The sequence below is a fragment of the Hippocampus zosterae genome, chromosome 12 (assembly GCF_025434085.1).
Source record: "Hippocampus zosterae strain Florida chromosome 12, ASM2543408v3, whole genome shotgun sequence".
NCBI lineage: Eukaryota > Metazoa > Chordata > Actinopteri > Syngnathiformes > Syngnathidae > Hippocampus > Hippocampus zosterae.
Window position 1 is genome coordinate 6,967,770 of NC_067462.1, and position 27,339 is coordinate 6,995,108.

The 27,339-nt window shown below is 52.2% G+C and overlaps 1 protein-coding gene across 3 annotated transcripts; it reads left to right on the plus strand.

The window, feature by feature from the left end:
• Positions 1-829: 829 nt before the first annotated feature.
• Positions 830-26,316, plus strand: bcor (BCL6 corepressor). Of its 3 annotated transcripts, none has more exons than XM_052083161.1 (13): positions 830-963; positions 1,055-4,159; positions 6,651-6,707; positions 7,316-7,481; positions 8,392-8,673; positions 9,642-9,911; positions 12,344-12,654; positions 13,594-13,878; positions 20,458-20,624; positions 21,392-21,537; positions 23,774-23,851; positions 24,757-24,910; positions 25,455-26,316. In XM_052083161.1, exons 1-13 carry the CDS (start codon positions 961-963, stop codon positions 25,807-25,809), a joined length of 5,379 nt encoding a protein of 1,792 aa, XP_051939121.1. In that variant the 5' UTR covers positions 830-960; the 3' UTR covers positions 25,810-26,316. The 3 variants fall into 3 exon arrangements, with proteins under 3 accessions (XP_051939121.1, XP_051939123.1, XP_051939122.1); XM_052083163.1 differs by having other exon boundaries at positions 24,757-24,893; positions 25,455-25,608; XM_052083162.1 differs by lacking the exon at positions 6,651-6,707.
• The last annotated feature ends 1,023 nt before the right edge of the window (positions 26,317-27,339 follow it).

Here is a 27,339-nt window from a genome sequence, read left to right on the forward strand (position 1 = left end):
TCTAAACGATCGTCGTAGCCCTCCGAATAAAATTCCTGGATTGAGTGTGAAAGGCCAATTATAATTTCCGCAGCCATTCAAATGAATAATTGTAACCTATCAATTTAACAGTCCAATTAATAACGGGTTTAAAGGTCATTTCACACGCAATCAAATTTCCTCCTCCCCCCCGCCTGTTTTCGAGCTGAAACAATCAGTTTGCACCGTCCCTCGTCAATCCCCCCCCCCCTCCTTTGTTTCTTTCACAACAAATGTCTTTCGTTTGCTGCGGCTTGAGCACCGAGATCTGTTTGCATGCTCAGCTTTTACACGTGCGAGTTGGCCGATCTCTGTTACAGTGTCGATGGGCGGTAAATGGTCCCCCGCCGAAGCGGTCTCTGATGTATAATCTGGCCTCGCTCGGTGGGCTGAGGCAGCCTAGAGCGTGGGTCAGTGAGGCCAGCAAAAAAACAGTGTGTGGGGAACGTGACTGAATGGCGGCAGCTAAGAAATGTGCGTCTAGCCTACGGGGGTGGTCAGGATGGGGGTGGGGGGTTGGGGGGGGATCACTGGGAGGGGGAGCAGGGTGGATGTATTTGTATGGTGCTGAGTGTTCTTGACGGATGGTAGAGGACCTTCACTCAACTGTGCAGAGCTTGTTTCTGTCACCGGGACAAGCGAGAACCAAAGCTTAAATGCCCAAATGTCTGTTTCTTCGAAGAAATATGAAGTGATTATGATCATTGTTTGGCTCTCATGCTCCAGTGATTAAAGAATAATGGCGCTTTGACGTTGGGATTTCCATCAGCGGATATGTTCGAGAACATGGGAAGTTGGAGTACAAGGGGGTTTTTGTGGCCGAGCCAAGACACTCGGTGCTAAATACTTGCTCGTCTCCACAGGGTTATTTCGGTTCGTGATGTCGATGCTGAGGCACAAAACAATCTGGAACTAAGACAAGGGAACCACATCACGCGAAATATGGTAAGTCTCCATTTTCACAATTTACTTGGGGTTAAAAAAAAAGTATTTTATTATTATAATTTTTTTTTTGTGTGCACCGTTTTTATTGCAGGTGGATGCGAGGCTGACACCCCTGGCGGCGATGGGGCTGGACCGAGGCGCCCTGATCCACGATGGTCTTCGCCTCCACGGTGGCGTTGTATATCCGGGGATCAGAACGCTGCAGACAGAGAAGAGTCGAGAGGTGGCTGTTCTCCCTTTGGGTTACAATCGGGATGGGCTACCCGAGCTCGTCTACAAGCCGGATGGCCCTCTGGACAGTCGTAAACCCACAAATGGATACCTGGGCCTCTATAAGGGCATCCCTCCTAATCTCCACAAGCCGGTGCTAATTCCAGGAGCGGAAGGTTTAAGCTTGGACCGACGGTTGGCACCTGGGGAAAAAGCACCTGAAATGAGCTTAGGGAGCAGCGGCAGTAGCTTCCTCCGTCTGCCGTGGCTCAACCCTTACCCGGAGGCGAGCATGTATCCCTTCATGGACTCGTCCAAGTATGCCACTCTGAACATGTACAAAGCTTCGTTGCTCAGCCAACCCAACCCCTACCTCCCCCAGCATCTTGCTTACCCTTCTCTTTGTGCGCCCCAAGGCGGCAATGTCAACCCCGTTGCAGTCACCTCCGCTGCCGAAAGGCTCTACTATATGCCCACTTATCCACCTCCTACCATGTCCTCTCCCCTCGTGGCCCCCCAAATGAGGATCCCTCCTGTCTCTGTGGCCCCCACGTCCCTTGTGCACTGCCAGGACAAAGGCTTGGGCGTCGCTCCGCCGTTTGTACAGCAGCTTCACCAGCCTTCCCCGCATCCTCAGCATCATCCGCCTGCTATTGACAGGGAGCGATCGCCCAATAGGAGCAGTCGACCGAGCAGACCTCCCTCGAGGACCGGCAGCGGTGTCGGCAATAACGGCAGTAGTGCGAGCGCCAGCGCTGCCAGCAGCGGAAATAACAACCTGCCTACTGACTCCTCACCGCGTGCATCCTCTCGTCTCCCCCAGACCCTCATTGACAATTCACTGGATCTACAACGGCCAGTCGCGAGGATGGGACAACCGCCCGTCTCTTCGGCTTCGATATCGTCGTCGTCTGCCACGCAGCCCGTTTCGCATCTGCTGTCGGTCGGCAGCATGGCGTCGGAACAGGCCTCCCCCGCCAGGCCACGGCCAAGGGACGGGGTGCCGGGTGCTGAAAGGAGACCCAGCAGGTCACCGTCAAAGTCCAGTTTTGACAGGGCCCCTCACCAACCCCAAGCAACCAAAGAAACGACAGAGAAGCCGTTGGATTTGTCCGGAAGAATACTGGAGTTTGGACTTCCTAATGGTTTCCCGATTAAGATGGACGCTATTGCTCCAGGTGCACGTTATGGACTTCCCCCGAGCGGAGAACTCCTAAAAGAGAACCTATCCCTCTCTCCCTCCTCCCACCCTCACTCTGTGGTCAACAGCACTTCTGCAAAGGTCTCAGAGAGACCAGAGATGATCAGCACTTTACACTCCTCCTGGGTAGTACCTAGCCGGTCTCCCACTCAAACTCAGCACGGCCCGGGCTTATCTTCCTCTCCCAGACCGAGCGCGGATGTGGGGGGGTCTTCACAAGCCAAAGGCTCCTCGCCCTCTGTCATCAAACACAAGAATCTGGAAAGAGTGCTCCCTCAGCCGCGTAGCTTGTCCTGTCCTAGGATAAGTGAGCCCAACTCCGTTTCTTCGGATTCCTCCCTCATCACGTCCAGGGTTCTGTCTCCCAAATCAAACGGCGATTGGGCCAAGCACAGCCCTCTTCAATCGGACCATTTACCAGTCATGGGCCACCACAGAGAGGGAGCGGAGAAGTCCTCCCAGAACGCGAAGAGAACGGAAAGCATTCCGGAGCCGTCGTCGTACAAAAGGCCCATGGTGGAGAACGGTCACCCGGCCGGGCCCCTTTACCTTCCTCAAAGTGACGCTTACCTAACCCACAGTTTGGCCTACGCCAATAGATATCTGCACTACCCCATCCCTGACAGCATGGCACTTCACTCCCTGCCAATTGCGGGCAAAGGTCCAGTCTACCCTCACCCGGTCTTGCTGGGCAGCAATAGCCTTTACCCAACCCACTTGGCAGCGAAACCCCCTTTGCCCTACCATAACCTACCGCCCGCATCCGGAGCAGAGTACCTTGCTTATAACTCACAGGAGATGTCCCACCCGCTCATGCAGTCTCACTCTGATAACAAGCATTCAGAAAGAGGGGACGGCAGCCTGAAAGCGCGGGCGCACGAGAAATCCAGGGCTTCGTTTGAAGAAAGAGACAAGAACTTGAGCAAGGAGATGAGAGAGGGGAGCCAGATCAAATCAGATAAAGAAGCAATAGCACAAGAGCAAAGTGGCAGTCAAACGAAAACTTCGTCTCCGCCTGCGGCGCACCGAGAAAAGATCGAATGCATTGACCTCGTCCACTCGGACACCGACGCCGAGTTGACGCCAACGGTCCCGAAACAGACCTCCGGTGAATCCTCAGCTCTCGACCAAAATGATCGTTACCATAGCAACCAAAACCCAGCGAGGGCGGAGTACGAACCAAAATTTCACCTTTCCCACCCTTACCCTATCCTTTCCGGACACAGCCCGACCCAAAAGCCCCATCCCACGGACCGACAGCAGGAAACTACCTACGGAAAGCCAAAGGCCGTTCAGGACGCGGGCTGTCCTGCAGCGACAACGAGCACATCCCCAAATAATCCTGGAAAGCTCTCCCGGGACGAAGAGGAAGACTCCTCGGCGGAACAGTGCACCAGCCCGGAGCCCGCGGACGATGACCAGAGTACCTTGCGTTGCGCCCGCACGTCCGGTGAGCGCAGCTCTGGTAAGGACAAAGGGGCACGGGACGGCAGAGCTCCTCACTTCACTCCAAATAGCACAGTTATGGCCAAAGAGGTGAACCGGGATGCGTTGAAGTGTCGAGACGCTGAAAACGAAGACGGCGTCGTGGACCTCGGGGAGTCTCAAGGAGAGGGTGACGACGAGGATGACGAAGATTGCCAGAACTCTAAAGGCTCTCGCCGTTCCAGTCTGGCCAAGAGAATTGCCAACTCGTCGGGCTACGTCGGCGACCGCTTTAAATGCGTCACCACGGAGCTGTATGCTGACTCCAGCAAGCTGAGCCGCGAGCAGAGAGCTCTGCAGGTAAGGCCCATTCGCGTTTGTGTGCGTGCTTGTGTATGTGTATGTACGGTGCAGCATATGTTGCGCAAATTTTCATCTTGCAATGGAACCCCGAAAGTTAAACTCACCCCTCAGATTTAGAAACGGGTTTCTTCTCTTGAAGTCATGGTGTTCATCTCTTGCAGGGTCAAACTGTCCACGTACCAAGAAACATATTTTAACCACTGTTAAAAAATAAAAAATAAAAAACTGTGATTGGATGATGATTTAATGCAAAGGTCTTAATATTGTCACACAAGTGTCAAAAGAAGTTAACCCCGAATAATAAAACACTCCAGTCTGGCGAACATTGATGGGTAAACAAGAATGTGTGGTGGCTGTGGAGTCTTACTGCTTTGAAGTCTGCGGTTTTGACCTCCCTTCCCCGACGTATATATTTTTTCACTCCCCACATTCTTTTGAACTCCACATTTTTGTGCCACTTTAGCAGTGTGTTGATCCGCAATTGATGTTGGACGTTAGAGGTTCTGCTGTACTTCAAAACACCGGAACGAGCCTGGCAAGCTCTTTATTCCCATGCCCAAATTCCCAGTGCTCCCTCTGGAAACACATCTTGCAATGTGACTGGCGTAACCGCTCTTCCAGCACAGCACAAGACTAATCCCCTTGCTGTCATGCTACTGTCCTGGCAACAGACTTGACCTTCCCCCTCCTTTTTTTAGTTTATCACCATCTTAGTCAGCGCGCGCAAGGCCGGTCGACGCCTTCTATCAGGGATGGCGGTTCAAAGGTTAACCAGGCCTGCCATGTCTGTATGTTGATTAGCGAGCAAGCCTTTGCTAAAGGTTATTCTCTGTGCGTCGGGACGCGCTTGTCCTTGTGCGAGTGCCCCAGGGCGAGAACGCGTGTTTGGCGCTGCGTCGTCTTTTTTTTTTTTTTTTTTTTCCCCTCCCCCCTGAGCATGACTGCGGCCGGGCCCCGCAGCGCATAACAGCCGCCGGCTATGCTTAACCCCAAGGTGAGGGGCAGTGAAGGGCTTGTCGTGCGTGCTTAAGAACGAGCAGCTGCCTGAGCTGGGCTTTCCTGTTTGGCTGCGCCCTCCCCCTCCCCACCTAGTTGCTACCCGCCAACTTGCTGTGCTGCCCCGCTTGCCTGGTTGCTGTCCAAGGTCATAATTCTCCTGTGCCCCTTTTGGCTAATAAGAACTCCCTCACTCACCCCTTCTTTCTCTCACTTGGCACGCATCAAATCCACATAAATTACACCAGGGGTGGGAACCTTTTTCCCCATCACGTATAAAGTCCCCGGAGGGCCGTTTCTCACCATTCCGAGGGCACACAAAAACTCACCAAATTGGTTTCATCTGAATAAAAATGTGTGGCTGGTAGTTATTTCTACCGTCATTGAAAACCACAAAGACATCCGTGCCCGAAAATCTCCCGCACGCCATTTTGCTTTGAACGGCCATTTTAGGGCTGTTTGTCCTTTCCCAAGGATCCTTAACGAACAAAGATATTCTCTCCGATCGCTACCAAATTTGAAGCGCGCATACCAAACAGATAGGCGATGTTAAAAATGCAAAAATTGTGAGTTTTTGGCCTTGTGTGTGGCTAGCGCGCGGAAGCAACGTTTCTCGCCATGGAACGCACAGTTCTAATAAGTCAACTGGACAAGGTCAGCGCACGTCCAAATTTGACGTGCTTGTGAGTGTCGAAGGTTCCACCCTGGGCAGATTAATTGGCGCCCTACTGGTCAGAATGTTGAGTAGTAATCACTCGGCTCCTGACGGTCTGATTTTCCTTCCTCTGACGCTCTCAAATTGCGTGCGCTTCATGCGCATGTGGTTTGAAGCACCCGTTTATCTCAGCTCATGGCTTTAATTTGTTTTTTAGAATTGCATGACAGCCCCGATCAAATGCCCTTGCGGCCCCACCGCTCCAAGGTTCCACACCCCTGATTAGTACACATGACATTGGTCGCTCACATTCACACTTTTGAGCCACCATTTTGCATCCCCCCCGCTCCCGCGCTTCACTTGTCATGCGGTTTGCGTCCATGCTCCAACATTCCGTATAATAAAAAGCCAACAAACCCTATGCTTTGTTATCCACTGGCGCAGAGGCAGATTTGTTAATGTGTCCCAAATGTCTGTCTGTGTTGTTGAAGGCGTCCTCGTGAACTGTGGTTTTGTCTGTGTCATGCTTGTCAATGCGCAGCTGCGGCACAAAACTATCAAAAGCTGAATTTCTGGACGTGTGATAATTGAATTTGTTGAGCGGAAACAAAAGGCCGATGCCGAGTTCCTATCACTTTTTTCCATGGTGATCATACTTTCTCAGAAATGATTTGATCGTTTTGTGCTGACCCGTCGAGTCTTATTTGATTTGTTTTGTCCTTTTGTGGGACTGCCTTGTGAATGTGTCAAGAAACAGTGGAGAAAGCTTTACAATAAACTCAAGAATGAATTGATGGACAGTTATATTGAGCCCACCCCCCCATTCTAATTGCTTAGATGGAAGTCATATCACGAGAGGGGAGTAATATAAGTCAACCTGCAGCTAACTGGGAGGTCAGTTCTTTACATTTCTTATCACATCTGCCTCTGATGGCCTCTGTCTCCTTGTTGTACACTCTGTATCGCTGCACACTCCTGCTTTTTCGCACTGCCTCCTTTCTCCCCACTTCCCAACCCCCCCCCCGTCCCACCCCCGCCCCTCCTCTTCCCATCTGCCTCGGGGCTTCGATGTATGTTTCCTAGCCATGTTTGTATTCCAGGAAGCGAAGATGTGCCGGGACTTTAAGGCCCAGCGCGCATGGACTCACGGCGGCTGCAATAGTCTAACCTGTGTCTTGATGCTTGGCCCCCCACCCCACCCCCACCCCAACCCCCCTCCCATCCCACCCCCACCGCCTTATTTTGTCTTGTGTGTCGGTTAAATTTCTTGGCGTTTTCTTTAAATCCAAAATGTTTAATTTTCTTGAAAAAAAAAAGATCCCTTTCTCCCCCGAATGTACATTTAAAAAAAATATTTTGCATTTATGGCTTTTGAGGCCAGATTCAGGCTTAAGAGTGGACAGTGCGTGTGGCTCGGCCAGACGACGAGTGGTTTTCATGGGATTTCTCTGCATTTCTTCTTTTGTGTGTCTGTGTGTGTGTGTGCGTGTGCGTGCGCACAGCGGGCGATGATGCGGTTCTCAGAGCTGGAGCTGAAGGAGAAGGAGGGCGGCGGTGGCAATGTGTGCGTGTCTGCCCCAACAGCGGGACGAGAGCTGGCAGACAGCCAACGCAGAGAGCGAGCGCTGGAACTCGGCCAATACGCCACCCGGCATGGGGAGAGGGAGGGTGAGCTCACACGCACGCACACACATACACGCGCGCGCATCACGTACGCGCACACACGCGCATCAGCATGCTATAAATGGGGACTCCGGGAGTGACACACAAACAATAAGCGCGCTGACGTGCACATGCGGCAAGCGCTGTGGCGAGCGAGACCGGGTCACTCTAAAAAAAGACGCGCTCTTCCTCTGTCGGCACAGACGCTCTTGCACAAGCGCGAGCGAGCCGGAGGGACGCAAGCGGGGGAGGGGGGGGGGTTATTTTCAAGAAGCCCTTTGTGCTTATCTGCACGCACGGATATGATCGGGAGGGAGGGTGAGGAGGGAGAGATTGCGCGAGAGTGAAAGCAGTGTGTGAGCAGGCGAGTGGGGGCGAACGCGGATGGGAGAGCGCAACAGAGAGACGGACGGAAAGTGGGGTTGCGGGGGGAGGGGTAGATTGGTTGGCGTGGATCCCAGCTGCGTGTTGGAGCGAGGCCCGGGCTGACGTGTGAGCCTAATTATGGCATGGAGAGGGAATCTGGGAGGGAGGGGGTTGGAGTCACGCTCTATGTGAGAAGGGTGTGGTGCGGTCATGCCGTGGGGGAGGACAGAGGACACGGCGGCGGAAAGCGGGGAGGAGGGGTGGAGGCCGTGGAGCGAGCGGCGAAAGTACACAGGATGTCGTCTTGCCTCCGCGGAAGTGTCGGCGTCGGCAGTGAACCATCAAGCCGCTGGCTCGGCTGACTCCAGATTAAAAAGTCTTTACCCCATCAAAGTTTTACTGCCCGTCTTTAAAGCGGAATAAAAGCTGCCTGCTTCTTAACTAGCGTCTTCCCGCTGACGCCACCTCCACCACCGCCACCCGTTGTTTCTTGGCTTGCTTTCATCTTCCCTCGCTAACTCCCCGCTCGCCATTTTCCATCCGCGTTCAGGTGTCCTGCTGGCGTACTCCAATAACCGGGTCCCAGTTCTTCAAAGATGTGGCGCCCAAAGAGAATCCCCCAGCCTGAGCGACAGCGTTCGCATGCTGCGGTTGGAGTCGGAAAGGGTTCTTCCCCCGACCTCGGCGGCGAGGGAGTCTCCCGAGGAGGCCCTCGGTCATGACTTTGGCGCCGGCAGGAAGCGCCTGTGCGTTCTCAAGGTGGAGCAGGACTCTGAGCAGGAGGAAGACGAGACCGCGTTCCACCCTCAGAAAAGAGCCAAGATGTCTGCCGGTGAGAATTGTTCATTCTGCGCCGCCGCCACCCACACACGCGCTGCGTTCCTAGTCAAGTCTTCAGCACACACGTCTGCTGCCCCCCCCCCCCCCCCCGGCCCCCCTCGTTGCTTTAAAAACAGACGTTCCCAAAATCAATTCCGCCGTAAATTTCAACGACGTGACTCGGAGACAACCGCCACCGAGCTCAGCACCCAGCCTCCATTCCCACCCCCGCCTCATCCGGCGGGCCCCGTCGTTCGCTCTGTGCGGCAGCCAGCAACGCCAAGTGTTTAATCCCATCTTTGAGGCCGAGCCTGCGCGCCGAGCGAGAAAGAGGGGACGGTCGTTCTCTCTCTTCTTTCGACACCGTTCCTCTGCGCCGCTAACCCACCCCCCCCTCCCTTTTCAAGGCTGCTCTTTTCTATTCCTTTCATCTCCCGTCCTCTGTTTGGGTCTCCTCCTTTTCGTCTCCCGACTCCGGCATATGGTACAACACTCTCCCCTGGCAAGAGCTGACGAGTCAGACGTGGCTCCTTTGTGAATTGTTTTCACGTTTTCCTTTACCGTTTCATTTTTTTCCCCGCTCTCTCTTATCCACATACCCGATTTTTTTTTTTTAATTGTTCATCGGTTCGTATGGTGTCTCACTTAGAGGTGTCAAAAATGCCTTCTTTAAGAGATGAAATTGTATGGAAATAGCAGGGTTATTATGACCAAAATAATTACGGTTTTCTGTGTTATCACAAAAACGAAAAAATTAGGGACGCGAGCAGTGGAAAGCATTGCAAGAGTGCCCCCGCTTGGTGGCTCCGGTTATTGCCGTCCTCGGGTTTGTCCAGCCATGCTAAAAACTGTCGCAATAATGAATCCAATATGCCAATGGGAACGCTCAATTTTAAAGCGCAAAGCGGTTCACCCCTACTTTGTACTCGCTCATCTACGGCTCCGATTTCACGTCCGCTCGACACGACATTTTGTTCGCAGACGAGCACGAGCAGACCAGCGCTGACGACGACGCCGAAGACGAAGAGGACGATGAGGTGCGGAAGCTCAAAGTGTGCATCGAGCTGAAGGGGCTGCGGCTGAGCAAGCCCACCCAGGGGGGCGCTTCTCCCGACCGTCCCCCCATCAAACAAGAGCAGCCGTGGTCCCGCTTGCTCGGCCCCACGCAGACCCAGCGAGAGCGCGACGAGCGAGCGCTGGCGCAGAGAGCCGACATCAACAGGAAGTGGGGATGCGAAAGACTGCTCAACGGTGAGCGTGCGCCGCGCCACGTCGTGCGAGTTCAGCCAGGGTAACGGAAATCTATCTTTGGCTTTCGCTTTCTTGTTGAGCCGCCTGTCTAGAGGGGGATTTCCCAGGAGCCTTTTTGGAAGCAGGCGGAGGAAATGAGGTAGAGGATACTTCCTTCTGCCAAGGGGGGAAAGGCTGCGAATCAGAGACGGACGGGAGCTGGGGGACGCAAATCTAAAATGCCTCCCTCCCCTTGTGATTTGAGCTTTTTTTCTTTTTTTTTTTTTTTGGTTCCGCCGGCCTGCAGCGTGCTCCGTGACAGCGATGAAAGCGCGCACGAGAGAAGTGGCTGGTGGAGATATGCGTGGGCAGGTGTAGTGTGACTAATGTGTGATAATCCCCCCCCCCCCCCCCCACACACACACCCAAAGACCAGTCGCAGGAAAAAGGCGAGCAAGCGCGTGTGTGTGTGTGTGTGTGTGTCTTGGGGGTGCGGGGGACTGGAGTGGGGGGGGGCTAAGTTATTAAAACCATGCGCTCCCTTCTTCGCGTGCCCAGACTGAAGCGGAGGGACGAGCATGGCGAAGAGGAAAATAAAAGAGCAGGCGGGAGATGAAAGAAAGTGAATAAATCAGAGAAGATTTGGGTTTTATGTTCCCTGCAGAAACCACAGGCCTTGATTGGCCGTTGATTTCTTTTCATTATTTTTTTTTTTCTTCCCAGCTTTCACCTTTTTAGATAACGTCACCTTGGCAACAGCCCTGCAACGAATTTTTTTCCCTTCACTCTGTTAGCTTGCGTCTGTCAGTGCTGCAGTTTGTCCTTTGTTCTCCAATGTGACTGATGTGGACAAAAGTATTGGGCCACCATTCAAACCAACGAATTCATCCGGAGTAGGCTCGTACGAAGTCAATCTTGATTCACAACCGTCAGGCATTTTGCACTATTCCGTGCTTCCAACTTCAGCAGGAACAATTTGGCAAAGGCCCTTTTCTGGTTGCGTCTACGAGCAAGGTACAAGAAGACGTGCTCGGGGGAATTTTTCATTTGCCAACCTTTGGCAGGAACTATAATATAGCTCCAGAACCATATGAACAAACCAAATAGTCTTTTCAACGCCTCTTTGGCACAGAGATCCCGCGAAAATTGTCGCATCAGAGCCCTAACAGCAGGTCGACAGGTTATTGCCGTGAACGTGTGTGCTTTCACACTATGACACCGCAACCCACAATCGGATCATTGATTGCGTCAGCGACAATTGAGCGGCGTGAAACTTGGCACCATGTGATCGCCACCTTGCATCGCGGAATACCCTTCTGTACGGGTGCCGTGTTATAACTCTGACATCGCCCGGAGCCCCCAACAATTCTGTGTCGGTGGCATTATGCAAAACAGGTGGAAAGAAACTGCTTTTACAGGCAGTGTGAAATGGGCGGTCCCTTTAAAGGGGGGAACCCAGCTCCATATTTCTGCCCTTTTTGCTTCGTTTCTGACCAGCCCTTCAGAATCTGTTTTACCAAGCATGATGGGATATTTTCAGGTCCAAATCCTCCGTTTTACATTTAAAAGTTAAAGAATTTGTACCTTGGTATGCGGGCACTGGCGTGAGTTGAGAGAACCCTTTTGGCTCCGAGTACTTTTTCAGGGTTCATTTTACTCGAAATTGAAAAATAAATGGTGACAAAATGGTCGCTCTGAATTGCTTTCTCTCTGCCAAATGTTTGGGGTTCTGCCAGCCAAATTGGATCCGAACGCCATTAAGCTGGCACCAAGTGACGTTAGACCAGTCATGTGACGACGGTTGCAGAAGCGGCAGCGGCAGCAGCCTTGTTTGGTTTACTGTCAAGCGGCCTAATCAGTATGTGGGTGGGCGGGGGGGGTTGGGTTGGGTTCATCTGAATGCAGGAGTGCCGCACAAGGCCATCGAATTTCACATTCCTCCTCACTGCCCCCCCCTCCCCCCAACACACACACACACACACACTCCACCACTACACTCGGGCCAAGCCATATGATTTAATGGCGCGTTGATTCCGAAAACGCAATACAAATCAAACCACAAGCGGTGTTCCCTTCGCCTTGTGCAAAATGCTTCACAAGAATCCTCCAGAGGAAACGGGTTTCCATTAAGCCCTTAAATACCATTTTGACCTTGTGGTTTTCGAGGACCCTGCGCTTTTCTTCTCGGTAAGCGGCGCATTTGCGCAACTTGAAGCTGCTCTGCGTTGACGATGATGCTTGCTGCAGTGCGCGTGCCTCGATGTGAAGGGGTGTGTGTGTGTGTGGGGGGGGGGTGTTTTCTTCCTGATCGAGCAGGCGTGCGGCGCTTGCAGACAGCTCTCTGCGCTCATTAATAAACCAGCAGAGGGTGAGAGATGGCCTTGCAATACCTTCCCGCCTTTCCACACACTAATGCCGTCTCCCTCCCCCCTCTTCCTCTTCCTCTCCCACAGGAGTCGGCGCACCTCCCCTTCACCCCGGCGGCCAGCTGAAGGACAGAGTGCACCCGCCGGGCCCCTTCTCAGGTGACCGTGGCCTCAAGGAGCCTCGGCGCGGCCCTCCCTCCCCGGGCACGGAGCCCTCGCTGGGAGGCGCTCCTCCTCTCAAGCTGCGTCGTCATAGCGACGCGGACAAACCCAAGGGCAAGCGGCCGTGCAAGACCAAACACACCAGCCAGCGAGAGCGTGAGAGGAGAAAAGAGGCTGCGCCGAACAGCCCCGGCCAGCATTTCCCGGCTGAACCGGGAAGCGCCGAGGACGACAAGGTGAGCGCTCTTGTTTGCTCCGCTCGAGCCTGCCTGCGCTTCCGCCTGCGGGGAGGGAGAGGAAGGAAGCGCGTTTACAATGTTTAGAGGGCGGCCGGCGCTTTGACCCCCTCCTTACCCGTGCCCTCGGCGCCTCCCTTCAGAGCGCCTGCGTGCGTGTCGACTCGTCGCCGAGCTTAATTGTCAAGCGCGCCTCGTCCACCCCTTTGTGGCGCGTCGACGTGTGCAAAGGGTGCGTGTCGGTGAGCATTCCTGACATAACAACAAACCCCAGAGCAATTATACAGCGGCGCTGAACACGAGGCCCGCTCGCGTTCCCTCCCTCCTTCCCTCCCTCGCCTCTGCGGCGAGGAATGTGGCAGCCAGAGTCGAGCGCATGAACTTCAAAAGCGGGGGGGGAGGAGGAAGAAAAAACACGAGCATGGGGAAAATTGCGGGGGGAAAAAAAAGGCGAGTTGTTTTCCGCCCGCGCCGCTCTCTTCCCCTGCTCCTCCTCAGCCTGACAGCTGCTCCGACATGGAATTCCACAGAGAGGGCACGCACACACACTCGCACGGAGCCAGGCAACTGCCTCTCTCGCCTGGCGCTCGCAGGCCTGTTGGTTTAGTGGTTCAAGGAAAAGTGGCGTGCCAGCCTGTAGCGTCAGTGCGGAGGCGCCGCGTGCACGTGTGACACATTGCGTGTCTTCCTGACATAAAAACAACACAGATGTTGCGCATTAAGGCCCCGCGCGCGCACGCGGTGAGACAACGGCACCATTGTGCACGCTCAATGCGTAAAGTCGCAGTTTTGGGCATGAAACGTCCCTTTCTCAATGGACCGCTCGCGTGCGCGCCGATGTCCCCCTGAATGCGTGTCCTTCGGTTTCCGTGTGCGTCTACGTGTCGGCGTCATTAACGCTTTCTCTCTCTGTCTCGCTCTCGCGCTCTCTCTCCACAGCTGAGTGAACAGCGAGAGGCTCCGAGGAAGCGAGCTGCCTCTCCTAATCATTATCCGTGCTCTCCAGTCAAGCCCTGCTCCCCCGCCGCACTCTGTCCGTCCCCGCCGCAGCCCCAGGCCAACGGCAGAGTGGGCGGCGTCCCGCCAGAGGTCATCGGGGCGCAACGGATGCCCGCCGCCGACGCCCCGGTGGTGCGGCCCATCCCGCCCGAAGCCCGCCGGCTGATCGTGAACAAAAATGCCGGCGAGACACTCCTCCAGAGAGCGGCGCGTCTGGGCTACGAGGTAATGGGGGAAGCTCTCGCTTGGCTCCACGCGCTTCTCGGCACATTTTACACTTGGTCTCATTTTCCCCGTCTTCGCTTCCTCTCTGCTTAAATTGAGCTCATTTTCTCGCCCCGCTTTGTTCCTCTCTGCTCCGCGGCTCCACGCCTATCTTTGGCATTGTCTCTCTCCTTGCATCTGTCCTCTTTCTCCTATCTTCATCCCTCTGTTTATCTTCCATCTCTTTCACCACAGCGCAGGCTTTCTTCTCGCCACCCCCCCCTTGCCCCCCCCCCCTCTCAGGTTTCCGCTCGTTCCCTCCCCCTTCTTTCCTCTCGGCGCTCTTTCTCTTCCTCTCTTTGTGACTCAGATTGTCGTTGGCACCCCGCGAGCGCACACACACGCAAAAGCCTCCCACCCACCCTCCTCCTAGCCACCCCCCCCACCCTTCTCTCGCCTCGCTCCGCTCTCACATCTCATTAATTTTCCGTGAGGCGAAGTGTGACACACACACACACACGCGCGGGAGGTAGGCGCACATACACACGCTCACGCGCACGCTCGCGCGCAGGCGGCATCGGCAAAATCATTATACGGAGAAGAGCGGAGACGCTCGCTGCCTCTCTCACTTTCTCTCGTGCATCCGGACTTCTTTTCTTCCCTACCGCGCCGCTTTCTGGCAGTCGCCCCACAGCGCAGCGCAAGACAAGAATCTCCCATCGCTCTCAAAGCTTTTAGATAGACCGGTTTTCCCACCTAAGAACTTGGCGCCAGGTGGTGTTTAACGCAAATGCGCCCTCATCGGCTTTGGCAGCCTCGCTGTCTCCGCTGCGATGCGAATTTCGCTCTGTTCGTGACTCATATTCTGAGCTTGCCAGAACAACAGCAAGGTAGAAGAACCGGAACATAGAAAAAGAAGTCAACATTCAGCTGTTTAACGTTCACATGTTCTCACGTAGCCAGCTTGGATTTTGTGGCTCGGTGCTCAATGCGAGTGAGATCCGTTTGCTTGTTGAATCAGGGTCGGAAAGAGGTCATAAGTGCAATTTCCAGCAAGCGGTACAGTTTATTTCAGTTCTCGATGGTACAATTTTTCGCATTGTGTGATAGCTTCCAAAATAGCAGATTTTTCTCTTATTGTTGTATGGAGTGCAAATAGACTGTAGGTCAGCTTGCCGTAGGCGGTATGTTGTTCTCAAAATGTAATTTAGTTATGTGTATCAACAGCGCCTCAAGTGGTCATCGCCTAGTACTACACCGTGTTGTACTTCAAGGCACGATCAATTGATCATCCTACACAGTCATCCAAACTGCAAATGATCGATGAATCGATTGACTGATTGTCTTTGGAGAGGGAGGAGGTGAAATCCTTTCGGGGAAAAAAAGTGGGATGGGATCAACTCTTTTGTTTACGGTGTGGCCTTTTTCAATGACTGATTGGCCATTCAAAGTGCGGAGTTATGCTGTTTACGTAGCTGACACAGCTCGCGTCATTCGGGAGGTTATATTTTTCTAAATGACCTTTTTAATTGCTATTTGTTAATGAAACACATCTTTGCGTGTGCCGAACGAAACCGCTAGGCGGCTTCACGGACGCTTGACGTAAATAGAGCGGAGGTGCAGTCCGCACGTTGCCTTTTAATTAAAGCCGGATGGCCCTTTGTCTCTCCCCCCTTCCGCCCTCCTCCTCCGTCCTTTGTGCGCCTCTCTTCTTGACAGATTTTCCAAATTGATTTATTGATCGGCGCAGTTTAATGCCTCCTCAGCTGCGCCGCGTGTCCGCTCGCTCGATCGCTCGCTCGCTGGCTGGCTGGCTGGCTGGCTGGCTGGCTGGCCTGCATCTGCGCTTTCCATGCGTACTCTCGCGTGTGTAATATCTTTAATCACCAGCAGAGGCATCTTCACCAAACTGTAACTAGGTGTGTGCGTCGCTCATTAACCGGTTGCTTTATAGTCACACGCACATTCAGACACACATTTATGATGATTAGGCGTGTGCGTCATGATGTGTGTGAGTCAGAGTGGGAGAGCAGGCGGCGGAGAGTGTGAATGAGAGGTAAGCGCTGGGAGTATAATCGCGTTCTAATGGCCCTCTAATGTGCCGTGGTGACTGCGGTTCGCGGCAGCGGCGGCGGCTGTTCTTCCTTCCTTCCTCGCTCGCACACAAACACGAGGAGCGGCGGCGGCGGTGAACGGCAGCGGGGAGCAGTCAGCCGTGCGGGAGAGAAGCTGGCTCGTCTCTGTGATTTATGTCTCTCTCTCAAACGTTTTATTCCCCTCCCGCTTCTTTCTCTTTTTTTCCACTCACCCCCCCACATCCCTCCTGCCCCCGCCATCACTCGCAACCGCCGCCCCCCCCCCTCGCCCCTTTTAGCATTTTTTTCCCCTTCCTGCGTGCCGAGAGGGGGGAGGAGAAAACCTGAGACTACACAAACAAGGCACTGGCCGCTGCGCAAACAACACCCCCGCCCCCCCCCCCCTCCCTCCCTTTCTCTCTCTCTCGCTGCCTCTCAGGAAGCGCGTCTCTCACTGCCTGCGTGTGATAAGCCTGGGGCAGACCCCTGGGGCTCCCACACACACGCGCACACACGCACGCACGCACACACACACACCAATTTATGCATAGTGCCTCACACACAAACACACAAGCATACAAGCCTGTAGATGCACAGCGCTTGTCCCGTACTGGTGTTTTAGTGCCGCAAGCTCCAGGCTTATCACACGCAGGCAGCGAGATATAAGGGCCTGGGAGACATTGACACAAACGCGCGCGCGCACACACACACACACACACACACACACACACACACATTTGCTGATTAGTGTGACACATGGAGCGACACCAGTTATGACCTAATAAGCACACTACAGTCACGCCGGCGTGCTCTTCTGAACAGGCCACACGGAATGACTGATGTTATAAAAATAAATGAGTTGGGGGGGGGGGGGAACACGCTATCGCACACCCACACACACCTGCACATGCAAATTCCTAATCATCTTTGGCGCGCACGCACTCATTTAAACATACACACACAGAAGCAGTAGCATGCGCAGACCTTCACACGCACGTAATTTAAGACGCGTGCACACGCTCCCGATCCCCGGGCGACACCGCGCATATATTCATGTTCGTTTAGTTTCGCGCTCCGTGCCGGCGCACATGAAAGCCCACTCGCTCGCTTCTTCCCTCCCTCGCTCCCCTTTCTATTCGCTCGCTCTCCCCTCGTCTGCGTCGCTCGCTCGCTGGCGGAGCATTTGAAATGGTAATGAGCAGAGATGCTGCGGATCTCTTCATCCCTCCCTTCAACCAACCAACCCACCAACCAACTCCACGACCCCCCCCCTCCCCCGGCCCCCACCCCCCAACCATCCATCCCCCTCCATCTCTGCCCATGCCGGGTGCTCCAACAGGCCCCCTTCGCTTCAGTCCATTGAAAGCCGGGATAAAGGTGCAATCTGTCATTTATTCTCCTCACATAAATCATGTCTGATTTTCTCTCCTCAAGCCGGCGTACGAGGGAAGCTGGATTGCATTTTAAGTACCCCCTGCATTTATAATCGGCAAAACTGGGGAATAGCGGTGATTTGGACTGTTTGGCCGAGGAGATAAATAGCCTGAATTTTCATGCAGAGTTGTCGGCATCTAACCCAACCGCAAATTGTCACTGATTTATTAAACGTTAGCCGTAGCCTTTCAAGGATGTTGCGCATACTATGTACTGTACTTTGAAAGCGGAAACTTCCGAACTTCGACTGAAAATAAAAAGCCTTATTGCCAATTAAAAAAAAAACATTCAACTTTCCAAATGGCCGGACATGCATATTATGTCATTTTTAAAAGGTCCGTTTTGGTGACATTGTCTATAAACAAAACTTAAAAGAAGCCAACTACAGGTTGTCGTTTTTGCTGGTTTGTCATATGAACGTTTCAGAAATGTTTCGTGATTTATTAGCTTGCGTTATCCATTTAAAACGATATGAAGATTGGTATGAGTAGGGTTTCTTCGGTTTTGTAGAGAGTTCAGCTCCTACGATGGCGAGGTCAGCTAAATTAGTTTTCAACTCGGGACACTAAAGTCGATCACTCACCAACACTAATACAGCAGAAAAATGCTTCTTGGCCATTATTAGAAAGCAATGAAATGGAAAACCGTATGAAAGGCATCAATTGAGCGCGTCGTCTCGTTTTGCGTGCGAATGTATTCGAACGCCGCTTGTAATCTCAAAATGCCGGACGAAAGAATGTCGAGGCTGCCAAAAAAGACTTCGCTTTGTTGCCAGACCTGCTGCCGCTCAACTTGTGTATTGCAGTTGTTAGTGGATTTTTTCATCTTCGTAGTTCTCTTTGCCTTGGAAGCTCCAAAGTGGAATATGTCCTACTTCCTGGCAGGCTCGGAATGCAGCCTTAGCCGCTGATGTAAGACGAGGTTATGCGGAGGTGGGAACGGATGACGTTAACGGTCCCTTGAATTAATGAGCTTTCTACAGCCCCTGCTCATTAGGATTGCCACGCATTAGCCGCTAGCTTGCTAGCCTGGCTGTTCGAGTGCCGTCGCGTTCACAAAGACGCCGACGTCAGGTTGATTGATTTCTATTTTGTTATTGTTGTTTTTTTTTAAAGGAGTGTGTCTAAATTGCAAATCTGTATTGTTCTCATGAGAGCCGATTATCCATTTCTGACTTTAGTCACAAAAACATTCATGTTTTCCGGCCATGTGGCCCTGCTCCCTCAGACCGAGCACGAGCTACCCTGGCGTCACCGAAAGAGCACGCGCGCACAAACATCTGCTTGTATGCGTGGCGCGTAGCAGGGCCCGCGCTGCAAGGGGTTAAATGTCTGAGTGATGCATTGATTGCAGGCGAGCGCAGGGAAGCATTCTAGAGAGGGAGATTAGAGGACGGAGGGAAAGCGGCGGCGGCGGGGGTGGAGGAGGAGGAAGGGGGGGTGTTGCTGGGAAGGGATGTGTGTGCGTGCGTGTGTGTGTGTGTGTGCACGCGCGCTCGCCTCATTATGCTGCGGAGACGTGTGTGTGCGTGTATCTGGCGGGAAGCCGGGGCTCTCGTGCTAAGCTCCTCGCTCTCTCCCAGCGATATTAAACGCGGCTCCAGAGGTTTAGCGCTACACCTTCTCCACCGCCACACACGCACACACACACGCACACACACACACACACACAAAAGCAAGCTGCATATCAGCACTGTCGTCGTCAGCCTTAACCGCACAAACGTGCACGCACACGCACACACACACACACACACACACACACACACACACACGGAAACCCCAGAGGGAAGTTTCGGCACAGCGCTCCCGAATCTCTCTCCAGCAGGCAAACGGAATTCTGGCAGCGGGTGAAAACCAGTTGGCGCGTCAGTCCCGCCTCACTCACGAGCATCTCCACCCCGCTCCCTCTTCCTTTACTCTCACACTTTTTCTTGCACACACTTGTTCATTTCTTTTCTTTTCCTGGTATCTCACTCCCTTTCTCCTTCCACGGGCCGGATCGTCCTCTAAATCACTCTTATCGCCACGCGCACGCACACACACACACACACACACATTTAGGACCGCCACCCACGACAAGCCCACCCTTTCATCTCTTGTTATTGTCAGCTGCGGCCCAGCGGACGGCCCCGGCAGATCTCATCCGCAGACTCATTAATCTGTCATCTGTCGGGGTGTTGCCTTCGCCGCCGCGGCCCTCCTTCCGCCCGCTCCATTCCCCCCCGCCAGTCAAGTCTGCCCCCCCCTCCCTCCCCCTCGCCCCTCTCCCCCTCCCTCCTTCTCCTTCCGTCCCTCCAGCCGCCCTTTCGCGCAAATGGGGAGAGAGCGAGATAAACACTTGGAGCAGCTGGAGGGCGAGAATTAGCATAGAAATGGAAGTTTGGAGTCATTCCCCAGGTTCACAGGAGGGAGGTCTCGGCGGCGGGCTGTTAGAGGGACAGCGCCTAAGCGTTGGCGTTTATACGCGGACGTGGACGCACGTGGGTGACATAATTAAAACCCTCATTTAGGAAAACGCAGATACGTGCGGCAGTTCCTATTTGTTTTGCATATCGACGCGAGCATTCTTATCAGAACAGAACGTCCTCCTTCCTTCCCCACCCCTTCTCGCCATTTCCTCCATTTAGTAGCGGCAGACACCGCGGCAGTCCAATAAATACCGGCCCCGTCTATTTTTCTGCTGGATGCCGGCTGTCGCGGCCTCAAGACCAAAGAAAACATTTCCAGCTCTTGAGTGCTTCCATCAAATCTCTTTGTTCCGCTTCCATTACGCCACGCTCGCTGCCCGGGCCCGCCGTGACTGTCTCCGCACGCGCGCACGCCTTCGGAATCTGGCAGGCGACACGTCGTTGAGTCATACTCTCGGTCTCCTGGCCTCGTTCGCCGCCAGCTGCAGCATTATGGAGCGTTTGTGTGCGAGTTTTATGTCAGTCCGGCGCAGGAACACGCTCATTTCCCCTTCCCCCTCCTCCCTCTTCCCCTAATTTGGCCGCCACAGGAAACTTTATATGCTAGAAGCCGTCTGTCTTTGTACGACTCTGTTGTTTTTCCCTCCCGTACTGAGCCGTCGCGCTTGTGTTGGCTCCCTGCAGGAGGTGGTGCTCTACTGCCTGGAGAACCGAGTGTGCGAGGTGAATCACCGAGACTACGCCGGCTACTGCGCCCTGCACGAGGCCTGCGCCCGCGGCTGGCTCGGCATCGTCCAGCACCTGCTGGACTACGGGGCCGACATTAACTGCAGCGCGCAGGACGGCACCAGGTACGTCGGCCGAAACCCGAAGCCCTCGGGCCGGCGCGATGCTAACACGCGGCCTCCTTATCACGCGCCAGTGGGCCGTCAAGGCTTACTCATGTCACGTAGCGCGTCGCTCGCATGATGGATTTGATCGTTTCTTGCCAAGAGCGTCATTATGACACACGAGCGCCGCAGGTTGGAACTTGAAGCTGACAATATGATGTTCCCTGGCGGACTTTGTTCGCTGACTGAAATGTTTGTGAAGCGAAGCAGGGGTTTTTGTTTTGTTTTTTTGCAATGAATCTATTTCAGCCACAGAACCAAGTTGCCTTCATATGCAGGAAAAGAAAAATAGTTGAGTGTTCTGCTTGAATGCTGTCTGTTCATGAAGTCAAGCCGTAGTTTGTAAACTGAAGCAATATTTGCCTGAAATTGTTGTTAGGAAACCAATTTGTGAATCGAGGTTCCTCTGCGTTTCCCCTGTGGGAGAAAGACTGCCCCTCTTTTGGTCGTGGGTGTTTTGTTTTGTTTTGTTTTTTTAAATCCAAGATTCCTGTGACACAGATCCAGGAGTGAGCTGAGGAGGATAGTTTGTTCAGTTTTGTTTGTCATTTTGTGTGCACGACCTGGTTTTGTTTGGAACATATTCACATTTTGTGAGTTCATAGTTTTTTTGGGGGGAGCGCTGACTGTAACTTACAAACTTCCCCACTGATCAGAGCGACTTCACTTTGACCAAAATGTGAGATGCATACACAATTTACTTAAAATAATTGTTTGTGTATGTGCAGACCCATTCACGACGCAGTGGAGAACGACCACCTGGACGTGGTGCGCGTCCTGCTGTCATACGGCGCCGACCCCACCTTGGCAACGTACTCGGGCCGAGGCCTCCTCAAAATGACCCACAGTGACATCATGGAGCGCTTCCTCACCGGTAAGCTATTTTTTTCCTGGCTCTTCTTTCCTCGTCTTCACTGAAGCATGTGACAAACACCGACAGCGTATCCATTTCCACCTCGTGGTACAGTTGATTTCAGATCGCCGCAATACAGTTGGGAACGTTAAACTCTGATCCGACTTGAGTTTCCATTGCTGGGTGTGTAGGTGACAGGTGGTAACATCGGCATCATATACATGGCGGGCGGCTTGGCTCAATTGCTTCAAAGCTGCGGTTTGATCAAGAGCGCCCCCCCCCAACACCACCACCACCACAAGCAAGATCACGAACCCTCAGTTGCTCCAGATGCTCCGTCATCAGTCGCTGAATGAGGAGACTGTGCTCTAAAGCGCGTTGGTGGTAGAAAAGCGTTTGAAAAGCCCATTTGAAATTGAAGTAGTCTGATAGCGTGGGCGGCCGATTCATTTAAAAGACGGATTCACCTTATGCTTATGAAATAGGAGTCAATTGGTTCGCGTATGGTTTTTCTTGCAGCCGGGTTTGTGGTATTAGTCGGCTTAGTCACTAAAATGCAATTCGTACATCACATTTCTGTCTTCCACTTAACGGACAACAGTGCGTCTCGCTAGCCCACCAACTCTACTCGTCACCCCCCACCAAAGGCGGACAAAGAATCATCCACGTCGATAGAACAACTCTTACACTTGTCATACAGTTAAGATGTTTCGACCTGTATTTGACCTTGTAGTACAAAATGCTGCACAGTAGGACAAGAGATAAAACGAGTAAGGGGCTGCTTGATGGGTGGTTTCGGCTGGTACAGGCAGGTGATGGAGGTTCAAATGTGAAAGCAGCCGCTCAGCAGAAGCCAGTCCCCAAAGGCCCCGATCCTGTTTGCAGCTCTTTCAGTGCCTCGACCTCTGCCGCAACCTGTTGCGCCGAGTCCCGCTTTGCAAATCCCCCCACTCCCCCCACCCCACGCTCCCCATTTTCCACCCCACGCTCGCCTCCGGCCGTCAGCAGACATGTCAGCCGCTGTCAGCCCATCTCTTCCCTCTGGCGCCCCCCCCCACCCCTCCCTCGACCACCTGTTAGACAAGGGAGTTTGAGCCCGCAGGAGTGTGTGCTGTTGCCTCTGAGCTCCTCTATCTGGTTACTTAGCAACGCCAACTGTGTTTGCTCAGCGTACGTGAGGAAATGGGCTTTGCTCCGGCCCGGAGACTTTGCTTTTAAAGTGCGTGTTAGGGCCCGTGTGCGCCTCTCCCAGGTAACTTGAGATGGGGAGAATGGGACTGTTGCTGAGGCATAATGTCAGATTGGACTCGTTCAAATGGATTAAATCGGGGTGAACGTGAAGCTGTGAGGTTGATCTCAAGGTGGGGGAACCTTTTTCCTATCAGCTTCCAAAATCAATAAAATGTATGCTAAAATCTGATGCAACGATGGAACATATGTTTGTCGTTTATACGTTTCTGAGCATGTTTGGGCTGAACGGTTTGGCACTTTTTGTAAATGGATCAAATGCTCTCACGGGGCCGTATAAGGTCCACAGGCCACGGGTTCGTAAGCCCTCTCTAAATGGAGGCGGCTGCAAAAAGCTGGTGTTGAACTTTGATAAGAGTGTGGACGCGTAGATCGATGCCTCGCGGTAGAGAGAGGGAGGGAGTGAGTGAGAGCGAGCGAGAGGGAGTGAGAGAGAGCGATGGCCGCCCTCCCTCCACCTGGTCCCACTCATCTGGAGGCCGTTAATCCCTCCAAACACACGCCAGACGCCCCACGCCTCAGCGCTGGCACAAAGCCCGGCTCTGATTCGCCGAATGTGTGTGCGTGCGTGCATTTGCGTGTATGTGCTGAACACACACTTTGCTCTCGCCGCGTGCGCTTATCCAGCTCTCTCGCCGTGTGTGTGTGTGTGCGTGGGTGCACGCGCGCGCACCAGCAAAACTGTGTGTGGTTCTTGTTCCTGGCAGCCGTCTGCAGCCCTGCTCTGAACTGAGCCAGCTTTAACCCAGCAGAGACAGTCGCTCCCTCCCCCGTGGTGAAGCTGCTGGCCCCTGACCATTAGCCCCCCCTCTTCCCCACCCACCCCTGCTCCACCACTCCACACTCCCCTAACACGTCCTCTCTTCCTTCCTCCTCCTCCTCCTCCTCCTCCTCTTTTACTGCCGTTTATCCATTCGCCGCTCTTGTCTCCAAGGGCAATTGTTTGCCTCGTTGCCTGTCCCTCTGGGCTCCGGCTGGTGAGTCACATGCTCCGCTCCTCTCTCCATAGATTATTTTGCTGACCTTCAGGGCCGCGCAGATGACGACCCCGCAGTTTATTGGGAATTCTACGGCAGCGCCGTGTGTGGTGAGTACTGATCACAACGATCCCTTTCAGATACCTATAGAAGACCATTTTTTTCACCCTTTTTCTAATGTTTCGCACTGATGCGGGAATTGGGGAGGCCGATCCGACAATTTTCTGCCTTGGGAACTAATATGAGGGCGGTAACAGAAGCCCCTTTCACACTGCCTATGAAATGCTGGTGTTTATCTGTTGAGGTTCTATATAGACAGCAAACACGCAATGTGGTGGACCAAATCCACCCAAAGATTTTCTGTTTTTGGAGGCAGGATCAAAGGCGTAACATAAATCATGGACGCTGCCTTCAAAGTCGACATCATTCAGTTGGTTTGCTTTTCTGTCTACAGTCTTCCCCTGTATTTTCCTGAGTCCCTAGTCACAAATTCACATTTGCATTTTTTTTTCTTTATCCATCCTCCCTGAGTGATAAAAAAACCTTGCCTCTTCACTGCTTTTGTGCTCTTTTTGAAAAATGCCCACAAGTTGCCACAAAATGGTGGCAAAACCTTGTCTAAAAGTAATGTACTGATTTGGTGCCCTCTTGTGGCAGCTTGATGTCATGGAACTTGAGCCTCTACTAGACAGGCTCCAGTCCAGTCTAATAAAAAAGTTAGGAATGAGCGAATACCAATATCAGGTATCAGTATCGGGTCTATGCTGGCCTTATTTTGAGGTATCGAGTACTCGTGGAGGCTGCCAATACGCAGCCACAGGTACTGAAGGCAAAAAAAATCTGAAATTGATTGACCTCCTCTGCAATAGCTGGCGCGTACTATGGCAGCTTAAGGCAAATCATCAGCTGTGTCACAAAAAAAAGGTTTTGTTTTCATGAATTCTGGTCATGGTGTCATATGAAATTTTAGAGTATGTTCCAAGACGACAACTCACGTTCATTTTGCGCCTTTCAGAGTCTGCCGAGGAGGGCGGCGCCTACGACATCCTGGCAGACCCGCCGGGTCCTGACGACAACGATGAGGACGACAAGAGGGAGGTGTTTGAGTTTGAGTTCTCCGACCGGCCCCTGCTGCCCTGCTACAACATCCAGGTGTCCGTCTCTCAGGGGTGAGCGTCCCGCCATTCCTAAGTGTTGGGAATAATGCAGTACTTTTTGCCGTCACACAGAAGCACAATTTGGCACGCACGATACAATGCACTTTTACCTCATCGTGAGCAGATGTCTTTTTTTTTTTTTGGGACATCTCCACTATTTGACTATCTGCACAAAAGTTTCCAATCCAAAATTTGTAACAGTTGGCACACATTGTTTGCGCTGTGACACGAATACCTGTTCAAGTTACGAATTTTTCCACAAGTAATACGGCCACTGATCAACTGATGAGACACTGTTCATGCAGACATTGGGCCGTCGATCATTATACGCAGCACTTGGATTGGTTGTGATGTCACCCTGATTGAGTTTATCATTACACGCATAACCAGTGATTACCCTCCAAGGTTGTTTAAGAAGAGTGAAAGTGTAATGTTTTTCACAATAGACTTTTTAATGCTACTTTTACCTGTGACTATTAAAGAGTAGTTTGTTTGTTAGACACAAGTTGTTATTTCTCATCCGTGATAAATGTTCTCTTTCTTACCTCCCTCTCAGGCCTAGGAACTGGCTACTCTTGTCCGATGTGCTCCGCCGTTTGCGCATGTCGGCCCGCGGCTTCAGGCAGGCCTTCCCCCACATGGAGGTGGTGACGGTATCCGAGGCCGAGTTCTACCGGCAGGCCTCGCTGTCGCAGCTCTTCTCCTGCCCCGAGGAGCTGGAGGGCTTCCAGCCGGACAGCAAGGAATTGCTGGACCTGGTGGAGGACAGCGCTGAATTGGCTGCCCTACTGGGCTCCACGCTGGAGTGCCTGGATGACCGCTGGGAACAGGCCAGGGACAAACTGAAGGACAGGATCAAGGCGGCCGGGCAGGTGGGCCTTATCTTTAACCCGGCTCACAACAAGCACTGACCTCCTTCACCCTCTCGAGCTGCGGTTGGCTTTCCGGTCCATCGGGAGTTGATATCCTGCCTGGAATTCCCCGCCCGGCACTGTACATAGACTGTTGTGGACCTGCTAGCTGACCCGGCCCGTGTTAGCTTAGCCATACGTTTGACTTTCAATAACTGATGGTTGTATTTTTTATAAATTAATATATGTACAAATAGATATAAATAAATATATGTATGTACATATACATATATGTGTGTGTGCGTGTGTGTGTGTGTGTATGTACATAATTGTTTTTTTTCTTCTTTCGGATAACCAGACGCCGCGTGAGCGCAGCACATTGTGCATGTGTGCTATTGAATGTGCTATTTGAGTTCACAGGGAGCACATGATGTACAATTCTTTTTGTTGTATCTTTTTTTTTCATTTTGTAATGTTCAAATTGTGCTTCCTGTCCAGTCTGTAATTTAACACGCAAAGCTACAGCGTTGATTGTATAATAAAGTTCTATTGTAATACTGATCTTCACCCTTTGGCAAAGAGCTTGTGTATATATCTAACAGTGAGGCTACTGCAGTAAATCAAACTTTTTGGGTGTTCATTTTGTTTTGTTTTAACTTTGTAATTAAAATATCTCCTAATTTGTATTTATATTTTACAAAAAGAAGTTGCTTTAAAAAAAATAAATATCCAAACTGCAAGATGAAATACGCGTGCTGGTCCTTGAATTGTGAGGTTACGTTGAGCGTTTGAGGTACTAAATGGAACTAAATGAATTGGGTGTCAATGTCAAATTAAACCGTTTAGCCAAATTGTCCGCGACGACACAATCCTACATTGCCATCTTTAGGAGTACATTTGTATTGTCGTGAGCTACACTTTGTATTTGCACGGACCAGCCGACAACAAGCAATTTAGTGCAGACCCACAGCGCCACCAAATGTCGTAATTGGTAATTACACGATGCAAATCCACTCGAGTGGACGACTGTACTGTATTGTATTTGCACGGTTGCTAGCATGTCAAAAACTCCTCTATGAATACATCAAATGGAATTAGTTATATTGTCTATCACCCTAGTTAAAATATTCGTTTAAAATTACAAATCGAACGAAGTGAACACATGAAATGACTGTTTCGACCGTTGCATTCCCATGTTCCAAGGATAATTTTACATTTCACAATTTCAAGGGACTTAAATCATTCCACAGGGCTGACATTACTAACTTGTTCCAAAAGCAATGTACAATGTAATGCTTTTTGCAAAATGCATGAAGTGAAAACCGCTACGTCGTATGTTATTGCACCTTAAGTTTTACAGCACGAAAATATAGCACATAAGTGGCTTCGGTGTCTGTGAGGCTCGTCAAAATATCTCAAGACCAGCATTTTCTAGTTCAGTCGTCATCTGCCTTTTTGAAACTGGTAGATACTTCTTGGCTACTGATTAACATGAAGCGCTTACCAGTTTGATCCATACTTCTAACAAAACAAATTTTCTCCAATCGTTCGCTGTTAATTAATTATTAGGGCTGCGTGATATGACTGAAA

Coding starts and splice junctions, on each gene's coding strand:
- bcor (XM_052083161.1), top strand. Junction 6,708..7,315: donor AACCTGCAGCTAACTGGGAG/GTCAGTTCTTTA, acceptor GCGTGCGCACAG/CGGGCGATGATGCGGTTCTC. Junction 9,912..12,343: donor ATGCGAAAGACTGCTCAACG/GTGAGCGTGCGC, acceptor CCTCTCCCACAG/GAGTCGGCGCACCTCCCCTT.